This window comes from Gigantopelta aegis, unplaced genomic scaffold, assembly GCF_016097555.1.
Source record: "Gigantopelta aegis isolate Gae_Host unplaced genomic scaffold, Gae_host_genome ctg1719_pilon_pilon:::debris, whole genome shotgun sequence".
In the NCBI taxonomy this organism is placed as follows: domain Eukaryota; kingdom Metazoa; phylum Mollusca; class Gastropoda; order Neomphalida; family Peltospiridae; genus Gigantopelta; species Gigantopelta aegis.
Window position 1 is genome coordinate 171082 of NW_024532779.1, and position 16338 is coordinate 187419.

General features: G+C 36.6%; 1 protein-coding gene across 1 annotated transcript; it reads right to left on the reverse strand.

Moving 5' to 3' along the window:
* Positions 1-2397: 2397 nt before the first annotated feature.
* LOC121391106 (tubulin epsilon chain-like) lies at positions 2398-16309 on the reverse strand. The gene is given in 22 exon segments (XM_041522849.1): positions 2398-2454; positions 3803-3895; positions 7006-7677; positions 14117-14260; positions 14312-14404; positions 14448-14532; positions 14588-14653; positions 14704-14775; positions 14823-14839; positions 14841-14964; positions 15014-15073; positions 15075-15193; positions 15242-15290; positions 15340-15411; positions 15466-15528; positions 15576-15840; positions 15843-15861; positions 15907-15964; positions 16008-16066; positions 16115-16168; positions 16214-16233; positions 16285-16309. Coding segments are annotated over 22 exon segments (2286 nt in total).
* Positions 16310-16338: the final 29 nt, after the last annotated feature.

The following is a 16338-nucleotide window of genomic DNA, read 5'->3' on the forward strand; positions in this document are numbered from 1 at the left end:
AACATAATCCCTCATATGTTCAGTCTGGATAGGTGACCATAAGAATGTTTTCCTTTCGTTATCCTTCACATATCCATTAATAGTCTAAGAATATACTCATTGTACTGTCTACAGACAAAGCTAACAAGTCTTTCTTAGTATTAAGTTCACATTCTTCTTTTTATTAGTCTGAATAATTTTTTTTCAGTAGGTCCCCCTTTCCTGGTTTATTTACTATCAACATAGTTTAATTAACCACAACAAACAACATGAGATAGATAGTATTATAGCTCATAGACAGGCTATCACAACTTATATTACAGAAAATGTCTGATGTGATATTTAGAAGCTATGAAGACAGTCAGATATAGTGCATATTATACCATATCTTATACCAGCTGGATTTTTTCCCAACTCTAATAATGGGTACTAATAGTAAACAAGATTACATCATATATATATGTGTGTTTATATTAACACTTATTATTATTAAATGATCTATATAATACAAGTTGAACTTTAAACTAATATAATTTAATTTTATTATTAGCTATTGGGGTATCACAAAGATTAAGGTGGAAACTTCAGTGCATTAAAAATGTCAGTTCATAGTGTAAGGATATGACACACACACACACACCACACACACACACACACACACACACACACACAACACACACACACAACACACACACACACACACACACACACACACACACACACACACACACACACACACACACACACAGTATCCATTACAAGCTATTCACTATAGACATATCAAAACTTAATGTTCATAATAACACCTGCAGTGAATCATACGATATCATATATAAAGGCATCAATTATTGTAATTACCAAGCAACAAGCTCATGATATCATGTGACATGTAAACAATTGAACTATGGCTAGACATGTCATCATCAGGTAATTAACTATGATGTCAATTTAGCATCATAGTATGTAGTAAGCAGATGTGACACTGTATATATAGGATAGAATGAGAGACCTCCTTAAATGGAAAAATAAACTTGAAATCATCAATACCTTGTTACTCTAATAATTAGATTATCACTCTAATTAAGGATGCCTTCTATTAGAAACCAATTAACAGTAATACAACATGTCACAATATGTAGAGAAAGGTATGTGATAATTTGATTTATATGTTCTTATTTGAAGACAGTAAGTATAGAAAATATACTGTCAATAAATGGTTAGTTTGTACTGAACACTGCATTAAATCTGACGTCATTGTAGTAGATACAACATGTGGTTTTAAACAGTATCACATCCTAGATAATGTAGCCTTAATTATTTAGTGCAGCTAAAATATGTACATATTATCTATTTTAAATAGTCACCTAATCATACCACTTAAAACATTATAACTGATATGTGCCTTATTTAAAATAACATTTTCCTCTATATCTATTACTAACTTAGTTTCTGTTCACACTGGTATAGTCTGGTTTGGGTTAAATAAATTATTACTGTTAAATAAATTATACATTAATGTCTCTAACCTCACGACAAAAGGGACAAAACCACTCCCCCTCAGGAATAGTCCAGACAATAGGATATTGACAGTAGTGTGTGGCATTCTTTATCACATTTATCACACAGGAGCATCTATTACCCCCCCCCCCCCCCCCCCCCCCCGCCCCCCCCCCCCCCATAATGACACAGATAGAAGACATTAGTTTTTTTTTCTTACCTTAGAATAATAGGTGTCTTTTTGACATACCATACATCCTCCTTCTGTTTTTGTTGATCTTTCTTTCTCTTGTCTTCCCCAAACTCATTCTTTTTTTCCTCTTTCTACCATTACTGTCATCTAGATATGAGAGAGAAGATATCAAAGGACATTAACAAATGCTTAGGTGTATTAATATTAAGAGAAGGCCTCTTACATTGGAAAGAGAGAGACAATCTACTGTATATGAATATATTTCTTAGAATAAAGAACAAAATTAAAACAGGAAAAATAATTTTTTTTAGGTGACATTAAAAATAAATATTAGGATTGAGACTTGTAACTCAAGACTGCCTGACATGCAAAGAGTGGCAGGTGGAAGATATGCTATAGTATGTCTAGAACAATTATAAAATGTACATACTTGTAAATTAGAGGAATTAATTGTTTACTGAGAAAGAAGACCAAACCCTACATGATTACCAAATATAATACACAAAATAATAATGACATATTAGTTCGGGTATTATAAAAGATTGTGGTTTGAGGGGGAAGTATTTATTGATACTGAATTGCAACATAAATCGAATAGACTCCAGAAGACTATGATGATCAGAACTGAGAACTTGACTAACTTTACTACACACTTCCTACAATGATGTTTACCTTCATTGAACTCACATATAGTAGTTGTCTCCATTGTGTCGTCACATCCTTTATCGTCATGGTGATGACCTTTTTCCATAGATGTCACAAATACTTTGAGTTGTTCCAATGAGCTACAGGAAAAACAAAAATGAACAATTGTAAATACAACATTACAACTTCAATCATTAATATCATTATATCATTGAGTAGGTTAATAAAACTTTACAATTACACTTTAAGTTAGGAATCTGTTTACTTAGTAATAGGGCAAATGACGGAGTAGGAGGGTTATGTCTCAAAGTATGGAAAATCGTCTAGACCATGCAGTTGTGAACTCATAACCACTTGTATAAACCCATGTAGAGTTACATTGTTGTAACGACATGTATAGACACACATACATGCACACCACACATTTGATTACATACACATAATCTATGTGCTACATCTACAAGATACAGCTGATAGAGTAAAAATATCAGATTTTCAAGCCACTTGTTATTGCGTTAACAAGGTGTTGTTGTAAACTTTGAGTCCACCTATAAACAGAGGTTTACCCACAGTATACCATTTTTGTTGCAAATTCAGTATTCTAAGTGATGATTCACTAATGGCCTGGTATCAGATAAGAACTGAATAGATCTACCAAATATAAACAGTATCTTTATATGAACAAACAAAGTAAGATACCAGAAGTTAGTATTTAAGTAATAAATTGACTTTACATTTTAACAGTCAAGTATAAAATATTAGAAGATATCAAATTACTTCAAAAAAGTATATCAGGTAAAAAAATAATGACCTGATTAAAATTGCTTTATATTATAAGACCCTCCCTAACAACTTGTTCTAAGAATATTTCTCTTAATATTTATTCATTCTTATTAATGATATTCTATAGAATGGCAGTTAGATCTTAAGTTACAGACTTTACTAGCATAATAGAGTCCATTTTGGATGGTTCAAAAGGATATTCAAGATATTTGTCTTCAGAATAAAGTCGAAGATTAAATGTTGAATCCTGAGGAAGAAGGGATGTCTTTGAAATTATGTAAAATAGAGTTTATATATAGAAGGAATAATTGATACAGTATACAACAAAATGGAGAATTAATATTACAGACAATGCATAAGAGTTGGAAGTTACAAATTTTGTCAGATTATTTTAAGGGACTCTTACCATGAGTACCCTAAATATCCTGAACTATGCTACCTTCTCGTCCTTCCATTAGGGAGGAAACATCAAACTTAAAAGAACCCTATTAGTATGGGGAATCAGCATTATTTCCTTAAAAGTAATACTTTATTTAGAAACCTTATGGTCACAAACTTCCAGGAACATTTACTACACCACTTAAATTAATGGTAAGTGGTATAGTTGTTGAGACATATACGGTGACATCATTACCCACACAGGGAAATATCCATATTAAATCAGAGATTGAAAGGGTATCATTAAAGTACATATGTACATTGTACCTGTAAGAACCAGTAACGAAGCCCTTTTTGATCCAAACCAACTGGTGTCTCCCTCCAGATGTCATCATCATCTGGGAGTTTAGCCAGCTGAGTCTTGAATGAGGAGTTGCGATCAAATTGAATTTCACATAAAAATTTGCAGAGCTGGATTCGTTTGTGAAGGTCAAAGTCCTCATAATCTGAGTCCCTTCTATGCTACCATTACTATAGGCAAGCTAGAGTACAAGATAGAAAATGGATGATTGAAGAATTGAATCAAATAACTGAATTAAAACTTTTACACCAACTCCAAGTCAAGAAACATCTAATCATGACATTCTATAATATAGTACAATATCGCATAGTATGCATTTAAAAACCATTAACAGCAATAGTGTAAACTAGTGTGAAAGTTAATGGAATGCAACTTACTTGAGGGTATTCAAATTTGTAAATATTATTTCTATACAACTAATAATATATCCTAATCATGTTAATGTAAGGTTTCATTGGCAAAGATAAACACTTAGCAAAACATTCATGTCTTCTAAAACTATTTGGCCAAAGGCCATCTTAGTGGGTGATTTTATGATTCTCAGAGAGTTAGGGGAAATTTCATATTAACATTAATTAATGTCCATCATTTTAGCTAGTTTATTTTAGTCTAATTCTCAAAACTTTCTAAAGCTAAAATATGTCACCATCTTAAAAACATAACATACTATGAAATATATTTCCTAAACATATCTCATGCTGTTTATAAAACGACTATAATCAAAGCAATATTGCGAATTATTTTATTGTCATGACAACAGTATAGTTCAACTTAACTCTAAAGCAGTAAGATTTAAAATCAATGCAAAGTTATAGAGTCTATACTTAATAAGCCAGGGTCACTAGTAGTAATATATACAACTACTAAGTCAGAGAATCCTGTTACCACAGAGTATAACTGTTTCCTAGCTATATAAAGGAGATATTATTGGTAATCATATTTAGATCATGTACTTTCTCAGTAGCCAGTCAATTGAGCAGATATATTTAATATATTTATAGCCACACCATGAAGCATTCTTTTAGGTTATGATAAACATTCCTAAGTATGCATAGATAGTTTCTCCATACAAAAATGATTTCAACTCACGATTAATTGCCTCACCTCCAGGCTTGGCAATTAATTAATACATGTGTGGTATTAACAGTTCATGATATTGAGGCTATAAAAATACCAGTGACATAGTTAGTTAACTAGTACTCACTTTAGCACCTACAAACATCCAGTTCTCCATATCGATAGGTCGTCGAGTGACGTTACAAAGTAATTGATAATGTATAATAACAATAGGATCAGTGTGATCATCCACATCACCTATTAAAGATAAAACAGTCAAAACCACGCCTATTATGTAGTGATGTGTACTTGGGCATTAATTAGAAGCTTCTTATTTCATTATAAATTATATTCTTTTAAAATTTGTTATTTGTTTACCATGTTGAAAGAATCTTTCCAAGTCAGTAGTGTTACATCTGGAAGAGAGAGAAAGTCACCAAACCTCTTGAAGAAAGAAAGCAGTCTGCAAATTCAGAGAAAGATGAAGGTCTCGGGTGTGTTTCTACAGTTTGTTTCCTCCTTTTTCATTTCTTTGTTCTTCTTCTAAAGAAACCAACTCGTTTTTTGTTTCCTCCATTGTGGCAGGGTTGGTCAGTGGTCACAGCCTAGCCACGTTGCCTCAAATTTCCCGCCCTTTGCGCGGCGTATACCACGCCCATCCAAATGATCCAATTAAATATTATATGATAATTTTTTGACTGGCATAAATGGGGGAAGGTAGTGGAAAAAGTACATAACATGACTGACCAAAAGTTTACAATATAATAAGGGACTACATGTAAATGTACACATACATGACTAGTTAACATTACAGTGATTAATGGTCTTCTATTACAATACTGTTTTAGTAGTTAGGATTCAGACCTAACATTAAAATGGTGGACCAGGTTTTGTGTAACTTTGTGTAGGCACATATCCAGTACTGGTAGGTTGCCTGCTACTGGCAGAGCCACTCCCTCCAGATGAGTATTACTACCCGGACGATGTTGATGATTAGATTGTGGAGACAAGGAAGTGACTGAACTTCCTCCATATCCAGTAGAGAAAGAGGGCATAGAATAAGAAGACTGTTGATGAGGCTGGTGAAATTTCTCCCACCAGTATTACTGTTATTGCGACTAGAGAGTTCTCCTGTTGTGGGAATACTACCATATCCTGTTTTCATGTGTGAAGAAGTAGACGAAGTGGAAGAGAAGTTCTGAGAGGGCTCAGAGCTAACATAAGAGACCCACTGGTAAAACGAGATTCACGTCTAGAACCATGTTGAGGAGATTGATGGGATGGAACTCCATATAACGATTTTCACCCAAAGTCCCTTTACTACCCATCATTTGAGAGGGACCAGTGTCTGAAGGGGAAGAAGATATTCCTTTAGAATAATTTACAGATTGATGTGAAAAGGGAGGTGATCCTTGTCTATGTGGTGGTGGTGGACCACGGCTACTATAATCAGAGTGGCTATCTGAATAATAATCTGTTTCTCTACTATAGTTACTTGTGAGGGCCCACTTCCCCGTACTGTGCTACCCTTGAAGGGGTCCTGAATTATTATAGTCATAACCACCAGATCTATATTCACCAGTCCCATAGTCTCTGTAATTAGAAGGAGGTGGGGGCATTGGATCCACCATGGGAGATGGATTACCAGGAGGAGGACTATGATAGTTACCAGATAGAGGTAGACTGGAATAACCAGTATTACCTGTTCCTCTTAACTGTCACGCTGGTAAGGATAATTATCACTATTATCAGACATAGGAGGAGGAGGTGATCTACGTCCATCATAACCCTGACTATTTCCATATGATTGTTCCCTATATTGCCCAGCACTTCGTCCAGGAGGGCCAAAGTTATCACCACGAGGTCAGGAGGATAATTTGGAGGTGGAGGACCTTGGGCTTGATTATATTGATCATCATAGTAACCTCTTGTTCCATATGAGTCTGGGGTGGACCACCTGTTTGGTAAAACATCAGCAGCAAGGATATAATTTTAACAGTTAAATATACAACACAACTTACGTGAGCTTGGATGGTTGCCACCACGACAGGAGGAGGAGGGCCTCCATATGAGTCCCTCAGAGGAGGTTGGTACTGATCCCTTGGGACATTACCAGGGGGCGGAGGACCACCATAATAAGCATTAGGAGGAGGTCCTCCACGGTATGATCCATTGTCTCTCTGAGGTGGAGGACCATAAGGCTGTCTAGAGGATGGTGGATGTTGTCCATGACTAGGAGGGCCTTCATATTGTCCACCAGGAGCAGGTGGAGAATGGGAGTATCCAAAGGTTTTACGGATAGGCCTAGGAGGATGTGAAGGTCCACCCATGTGTCCTGAGGATGTGGTGGTAAGCCTCCAGGTGGAGGTGGATTATAATGAGGATGACTACCCCCGCCATGTTGAGGAGGTGGACCATCCATCCTTCCAGCCATAGGAGGGCCTGGAGGACCAGGAGGAAATCCCATTCTTGGGAAAGGAGGTTGGTTTGGAGGGGGAGGACCATAAGGATCCTGAATATACATCACATTACGTTCATCTCTTCCAGGATATCTAGCTGGTTCAGTTTCTCTTTCCCTCTCTCTGCTGCGCCAACGATCTTTAGGAGATGAACTACGACTACGGTATCGTCTTGGAGATGGACTTCGTCGCTTTAGACGAGCCTCATCTCTTCGACCCGAGTCCACCACGGTCTGGTTTCTCTTGGCCCACCACGGCCAGCCTACCACCTGGTGGACCTCCTCCTCTGTGTGCAAACTCTCTAGTAGCTTAAACCCATCTATATCCTATGGACAACACACACAACTTTCATAAAAATATACATTAGACATCTCATCACTGTTATTCACAAAATATTTATTGACTGTCTTTTGTATCTATTCAACTACTTTACCATAGCAGATCAAAGAAGTCTACTTCCAAAGAACATTTGTCAGGAATAAGTCTAAATTTTTAGTTGGCAGAATACAAGAACAAGATGACTAAGTCACTCTCCATAAAAAAACAAAAACAGTGAATTAACTAAGGGGCATTATTAAGGAGAAGGCCTTCAACAAAAATTTATAGGATTTAGGTGCTTAAATCTCTCTTCCCTCTCATACACATCACTAATGTCACTATCACACCCCTCATGCTCTCCCTCTCACCCTCCCATTCATTCTCTAATGGCTTCTTCGGCATTTTCAACTCGACGGTAGCGTATAAAAGAGAAGTTCCTTGGTTTATCAGTGTCCCCTCTCTTTTGGAGTAAATACTACCAAAGAAGAATATCAAATACTATCAATGATTAATCACGAGGAGTATGAGAATTAACTCCGTTACTTTGACCAACTCAATAGCGTCTAGTGGATATTTTGCCTGGTATGTGGTGTGTGTGCGCGTGTGTGTGTGTGCGTATGTGTGTGTGTGTGTGTGTGTGTGCACGCATATATAGGCTCATCATAATCATAAAGTTAGTCATCAAGTGTGTAATGAGTAGAAAGAGGTAATCAAGTGGGATAATCAAAATATATGTTTAGACTAGTAGAGATATGTTTTAAAAATGCATAACTAAGTTGACTTATAGATAGTCCTCATTTTCAAGCTTTATCTACCACTGCATCATAATATCAGTATGATGATCAATAACTACATCATCAATCATCTTTTCCACTTATCTAAACCTTACAATCGTCAATTCTGCCGTATTTTTTTCAAACATAATTTGAAGTCTCGAGAAGTTGTGTTGGGAGGATAATTCTTGACAATGATACGGCCAGGATGATCTTTTAAGTTTGCCATCACTAAACTGGAGCAAGAACTACATTTATAATTACGAATAACATATTTGTAGGAAAGGAAAAACATTAACACTTACAAAAAAAAATGGCGTCCAATATTTATATTATATATATAATAGATTATAAATTAAGTCATTAAGTGCATTTCTATAACGTCCTCACTGATTTGATAAACTTTAGTGTCTTCTCTCTTCTTTAGTGTGCTTGTAAATCACTTTAATATATCTGGTAAAGAAAGCCAAACAATTGATTTGAACGACACGAGGTATGCTATAACCACGCCCCTTAAATAATTATTAGGCTGAAAATAATGAGCCACACCTACTTTAATGATACTCGCATTTGCTCCATGGATCCATCAAGACAGCCATTAGCCAGAGAAAGTTATCCAAACTTCTAATGCCTTCTTTTCAAGTTTTTATTGCATTCACTGATGTGAGCAGAAGTTGCATGCTGTGAGTTGATTATATAATTTTACTTTCAATTATGATCATTTGTTTTAGTCAACATCATTGTGACATTACCTTACAAAGATGAAGCTGTTATACTCGTTGTTAACAATTGTAGGCTAGAATAGATAAAGTACTGTATGTATTATATGTATTATATTTAGAAAGACATTAATTTTAGTTAATTAATCAGATCAATTAAAAAATCAATTAATGTTGGTCACGCGCGGTGAAGTTTTTCCCGCCAAATCGTCACGCGTTTTGTATCTTGTGTTTGTAAAAATGAAGCATGACAGAGATGTCTTGATAATATAAAATAAGTCCATTTTTGCAAGCTTATGTTAGGTCAACAGACCCCCGTGGGTCTTCGTCGCTACGACTCATCTCTTCGCTGATGGTTTGACAGTTCTCAGTTCTCTAATACTTGGATTATATTCACTAATATTTGACAGTTCTGATATTTGGATTTTCACTGATATTTTGACAGTTCTGATATTTTTGGATTATTCACTGATATTTTGACAGTTCTGATATTTTGGATTATTCACTGATATTTTGACAGTTCTCAGTTCTCTGATATTTGGATTATTCACTGATATTTTTGACAGTTCTGATATTTTGGATTATTCACTGATATTTTTGACAGCTCTCAGTTCTCTGATATTTGGATTATTCACTGATATTTTGGATTATTCACTGATATTTTTGACAGCTCTCAGTTTTCTGATATTTGGATTATTCACTGATATTTTGACATCTGATATTTTGGATTATTCACTGATATTTTGACAGTTCTGATATTTTGGATTATTCACTGATATTTTGACAGTTCTGATATTTTTGGATTATTCACTGATATTTTGACAGCTCTCAGTTTCTCTGATATTTGGATTATTCACTGATATTTTGACAGTTCTGATATTTGGATTATTCACTGATATTTTGACAGCTCTCAGTTCTCTGATATTTGGATTATTCACTGATATTTTGACAGTTCTGATATTTTTGGATTATTCACTGATATTTTTGACAGCTCTCAGTTCTCTGATATTTGGATTATTCACTGATATTTTGACAGTTCTGATATTTTGGATTATTCACTGATATTTTTGACAGCTCTCAATTCTCTGATATTTGGATTATTCACTGATATTTTGACAGTTCTGATATTTTGGATTATTCACTGATATTTTGACAGCTCTCAGTTCTCTGATATTTGGATTATTCACTGATTTTCTCTTGATGAAAAGGTGAGTCGCTCTCCTGCCTGCTCTCTTCTGTCTTCTTCCTTCAAGCCTTCTTTCCTCTTCTTTTAATTTTTTTTTAATTTTATTTTGGGCCTCCAGCCCATACACCATACACACACTCATACAATCCCTAAAAATCATCTCCCCCCTGCCGCGCGGCGGCCTAAAAAAAATTTTTTTTAATATCTCAGGCCGCCGAGTGGCGGGGGGGAGCTCTGATCTTCTAGGGTGCGTGTGTGTGTGCTGTGTGGTGTGTGTGTTGGTTGGCTCCTTTTCACTTCCTCTGTCTCTCTTCACTCTCTATCCACTCATTGTCACCATCAGTTCATAACTACTCTCTTTTTCTTTCCCTGCAGGAGCAGCACTGGTGAAAAAGGTGAGCTGTCTTTCCATCCATCCATCCATCCATTCTTTAGTAATCCAGTTGTTATTCTCTCTTTCTCCCTCTATGTTCTCAACTTGTGGACTCTTGGGAACTTTTCTATCTTCTCTTTTCTACAATTGCTGGATTGGAGACCTTCACTGGACTTCTTGGGGACTCTTCAACTGCTGGACTGGGAGACCTTCACTGGACTTCTTGGGGACTCTTCAACTGCTGGATTGGAGGCCTTCACTGGACTTCTTGGGGACTTTTCAACTGCTGGATTGGAGGCCTTCACTGGACTTCTTGGGGACTCTTCAACTGCTGGACTGGAGACCTTCACTGGACTTCTTGGGGACTCTTCAACTACAGAGACTCTTATTTTTTGTTAGAATTTTTTTTTTTTTTTTTTTTTTTTGTTTTTTGTTAGAAATTTTTTAGCTTTTTCTATTATAATAAATTGTCTTTTAAAAACATTTTCACTGAAATTTTCAAAAGTCAATCTTAACTTTAGTTTCTACAATATTTTAAGTTAAAAATTAACTAAATTTTAGTTTAGGATTCAATTTCTTTTGAAACTTTTTATTCTTATCATTGTTGTTGTTATATACTATAATTATACCAAAGTCTTATTTTTTTACAACTATAGTATTATACATCATTAGAAAATTTTTTTTTTCTAAATTTATCATGTTGTCATGACAACTATGCAGTGAGCAGTCTCTACTGATTAGAACCAGATACAAATCCATCGCTAACTTCAATCACTTCACATGTATCAAAAGAAAATTAACAAGTAGTGTAATTAAAATAATTAATAAATTAATATAACTACAACAAAAACACTTAGTCTTAATGAGGTCTTGTTGTTGTTATATCTGCTGAGCTATTATTTAGTGCTTGCTTTTTTGTCTTTATTTATTGACATCTGCATGTCAAAATATTTGTTTTATTGTATTCATTTCATATTACTAATGTAAAATTTCATTATGTCCCTTTTTATGTTACAAAAAATAAAAATCATTACCTAAATAAACACTCTTCTTCTATCTAACAGTTCAAGCATAAGGCAATCAATTCACGTGAGAGAATGCAATAAAACTTGAAGAAAGGGTTAAAAATTTGGATAACTTTCTCCGGCTATGGATGTCAAGATCTTCCTTGGTGTATTTATATCCTCATTGCTTCTGTGTTGCAACCAAGCTGATGGAAAACGAATGATGGGGGCATACTTTGCGAAACTGGGCCCAGTATCATACAGCGCCATATACCTATACTCCTGATGACCTTGAGCCAATCATAGGTCACATAGACCAACTGATGTATTCCTTCCTCTACTTTGATGACCAGTTTGCAGTGAAGACAATAGAACCTAAAGATCCTCAATTTATTGCTAAAATTGTCTCATACAAGCAGTCTAACCCCAACTTGAAAGTGATAGCATCTATTGGAGGATGGAACTTTGGATCAACTAAATTTAGTAAGATGGTCAGCTCCTCAAATAGTCGAAGTGCTTTTATCACCTCTCTCAAAAGTGTCCTCCAACAATACCAATTTGATGGAGTGGATATTGACTGGGAATATCCCTGCAGTGAACCACGTGATGACTACATTAAATTACTTGTAATAATATTCGACAAGACCATGATGATGGTGGTAAATGTCCAGATGACACAGATAATCTTTACTCACTTGTTCAAGAGATGCGTCAGGCACTAGGATCTAGCATGTTTTATTAGCCTGACTAGTCCTGCCTCTCAGAGCAATGGGAGAAAGTTCGTCTGAAGGACATGTCACAATATGTTGACTATTGGCATGTAATGTCTTATGATTATACAGTATCTGATATTACAAATTCTAAAATCACTGCTCCTAATTCTCCCCTGTACACTCCACCAATCACAGGAATTGCCCAATGGAGTCTTAATTATACAGGTTAAACATAATGTAATAATTTGTTACTAATAATCTTTGGTTTTTTAGTGACTGGATATCTTGCAGCAGGAGTGCCCTCAAACAAAATAATGGTCGGAATACCCTTATATGGGCATACATGGTAATGTAATGTTGTATTAATATACATTATAAATAGTTTTAATATAGGTATGTGCCTGGGCTTACTGGAACTCAGTGGCAAAAATTTGGATTGAATGCTTCCATTCAAGGTAAATAAAGTAACCAACACTTCATTGATTATATGTAGCTGTATGTTTTTGATACTAATTGTCTTTTAAATAAACAATTGGGAAAAGAATGTGTATGGTAGTATTGCAAATAGTTGAGAAGGTTTGTGGGAAGAGAACAATGACTATTGCTTAAGTCAAAATAGAATTTTTAAATGACCACATTTCAATGTAGGACAATGTTGTGGTCCTTTCAAAAACACATATGGAGCTCTGTATGGTAAAGGTTCTCAACTGTGTGGTACGTACATGTATAGTGAGATTGTAGCAGCTGGACCATCATACTACTTTGATCAGGAAACTCAAACAGCCATTGGATATATGACTAAAGACTCTGGAGATGGCTGGACCAAAGCCGGGACATGGTTTACATTCAATGACAAGAACTCGATTTCTGCTATTACCAAATATATCAGTGAGTAAAATATAGTCCCATATGATATTAAGGTGTATTGAAATACCATCTGACCTTTTCCCATCCAGATGACAATAATCTTGGAGGAGCCTTCATTTTCGATACATCCGAAGATACTGTTGATTTTAGCACTGGTCAGTTCACTTATGAACTAACTAATGCTATTATCTCGGGTCTTGCTGGTACTAGTATGTGTGCACCATCTCTTACAGGATCATGCAATGTCTGCCACAAGTGTTGTAAATCTTACCTCACTAATGAGCGTGATTGCAATGCCCCCCCCCCCCCCCCCCCCCACCCCCACCCCCCCCCCCCCCCCCCCCCCCCCCCCCCCCCCCCCCCCCCCCCCCCCCCCCCCCCCCCCCCCCCCCCCCTCCCCCTCCCCCACCCCCCCCCCCCCCCCCCCCCCCCCCCCCCCCCAGCCCCCGCCCCCCCCCGGCCCTCCCCCCCCCCCGCCCCCTCCCCCCCCGCCCCCCCCCCCCCCCCCCCCCCCGCCCCCCCCCCCCCCCCCCCCCCCGCCCCCTCCCCCCACCCCACCCCCCCCCCCCCCCCCCCCCCCCCCCGCCCACCCCCGCCCCCCCCCCTGTGTCCCCCCCCCCCCGCCCCCCCCCCCGCCCCCGTGCTATTCATTGCAAAAAACTAACTGCTTTAAACTAACATAACATTATGCTAACATAATATTATGCTGCTGTGATAAGAAATCAATTTTTACTTAATTTTGTCCACGAGTGATATATTTTTAAAAAGAGTGATATTGGTTGTTAAAACATTCATTCTACAATTCAACATACTTTTAAACGTTCTATATTCATGTCAGTTCCAGTACTGCATTCAAGAGTGCGGTACTCTTGAAGAAGTGACAAAAGAGATTCATGACTAGTCTCAAATAGACTTGTATCCATGCCATCTACTTTAGTGTAGTGATGAACGTGAGCCTAAATAGAAAAACTAATAACTAAAGGATCTTTCTTGTGATTGTAACTTGCCTTTCTTTTGTAGAGTTTTTGAAAACTTTGACTGATTTCTTCCAGTCTATCTGCAAAACATGTATTGTTGGCAAGAGCTAATAGAGAATAAGGCTGTATCCATGAATAAAAAGAAATGAAACAGATTAAGACAAACTTGATTTAATGGTGGAACAGAACAAAGACCTGTCTTCCAAACTTCCTGATTCCAGTGGACAAATTCAAAGACGGTCTCAGCCTTTGTGTTTAAAAAAATCATACCCATTATATCATGCATTGCACTACCACCACTCACCTTCAATATTCTTTCTAACATCTGATATGCTCACTTTACCTCTTAACATCAAAGCACAAGCCAAGTACCTAGGCATATAAAGTAAAAACAGTATTCATTAGTGTAATATTGGTCTCACATTCCATGTTTAGGATCAGTCTTCAACAGCTGACAATCTCGAGAAAAAGCATCTGAAAAAGCTTGATCCAATCTAAGAAGAAAAAAATATAGTTTTTCTCTTTTCTTCTCTCTTTCAACCTTCTAGGAAGAAGACCAAACTCCTTGTACATTATAGAGTGGGGTCATGGCTGGAATGAGGTAATGTAGACGTGGAAATGGAACAAGATTCATTATAATCTCATTGAGATCTACATTTAAAGACCCTTCAAACCTTGAAGCACTGAAAGTACAATTTAAAATGGCAACACTATCAAATAACACTTACTGACCTGGTCAAATTAAGCAGCAAGTTAGCAATAATATTGTTCATATCATCAAATGGGTTTTTCCTCCTTCAGAGCACCTCTTTGAACTCCTTTCTCATTCAAACCAGTTCCTGGTTTGACAGCTGCACTCCCTTTCTTGGTTTGGGAGGCCTTTCTTACAGTATGACAGATATCCAGTAATGCCTAATGTATAATAAAATGATGATACAAATATTTGTACATTTAAAGGACCTGGTTTTCAATGGGTAGAACGCAGTCTGCTTTTGATGTTAATTCATTAGTGCTAAAACACTAAATGTAGCCTAAAATATAACAGCATTACTAATAATAGTAACATTTACCAGTTATATGGTGAGGTAATAACGTCATCATCAGCACTGGGAAATGCAGGTAATACAAATCTATGGACAGAAAACTTGAAAAGCTAATTTGAATTTTTAAAATTTGATTCAAACCTGTATACATCTGGATACTCATTCTGGAGTAAATCCAGAATCTTAGTACCAACACCGGAACCAGTCCCCTAATCAAACGAAAATTTTAAACCTCTAATGTTAATTTCTATCCACCTCCTCCCATTGAATGAAGTAGAAAAAATGATTGAAGACAATCGCAATGTTCAGCTGCTTTACGAACTATCTCTAGCATCTGCTCTTGATATTGGCTACCATACAATTTATTACCAACTGCCCTAATAAAATATGGGTTAGCCTTATACATAAATCCTCTTAACTAACCATTATTACCGGACCCAGAGACATCAGTAATAAGTTGCTGGTGATCAAATATTTCTCCCAGAGGACTACGCAATAACTCACTGACCACACCTCCTCCATATCAACTAAAACAGCCTGAACAAAAAACTTAATTATTTTATTTGTAAGTCGTACACATGCCCTAGCTTTTAATACTGATATCTTCGTCTTTCCTTCTCCATACGGTAGATCTTGACCCCTAAATTAATTGATTAAGGATTGTGGACTAGAACTTATGCAACTCTGACCTTGAGTCAACATTTCTAAAGAAACTACTCAATGGTTCATCATATGCTCCACCCTGTGTCACAATAATACCATTGAGTGTTACAACAATATAGTAATATACCTTATTCCAATGTGCATGTTCTCGCAAAGCAAGGTCCCAGAAGCAGCGACCAACCTGTTACCATAGTAACTAATAAAACTTCAGTTGGCAAGTATTTACCTGGTTACCACATTGACCCACTAGTTAAGAGAGACATATTATAGGTATAGTATTAAATGTAAGTATCTAACCTTGGATAATTATGGATTGAACCATCTCCAAGAGGTATAACACAGACAGATTAA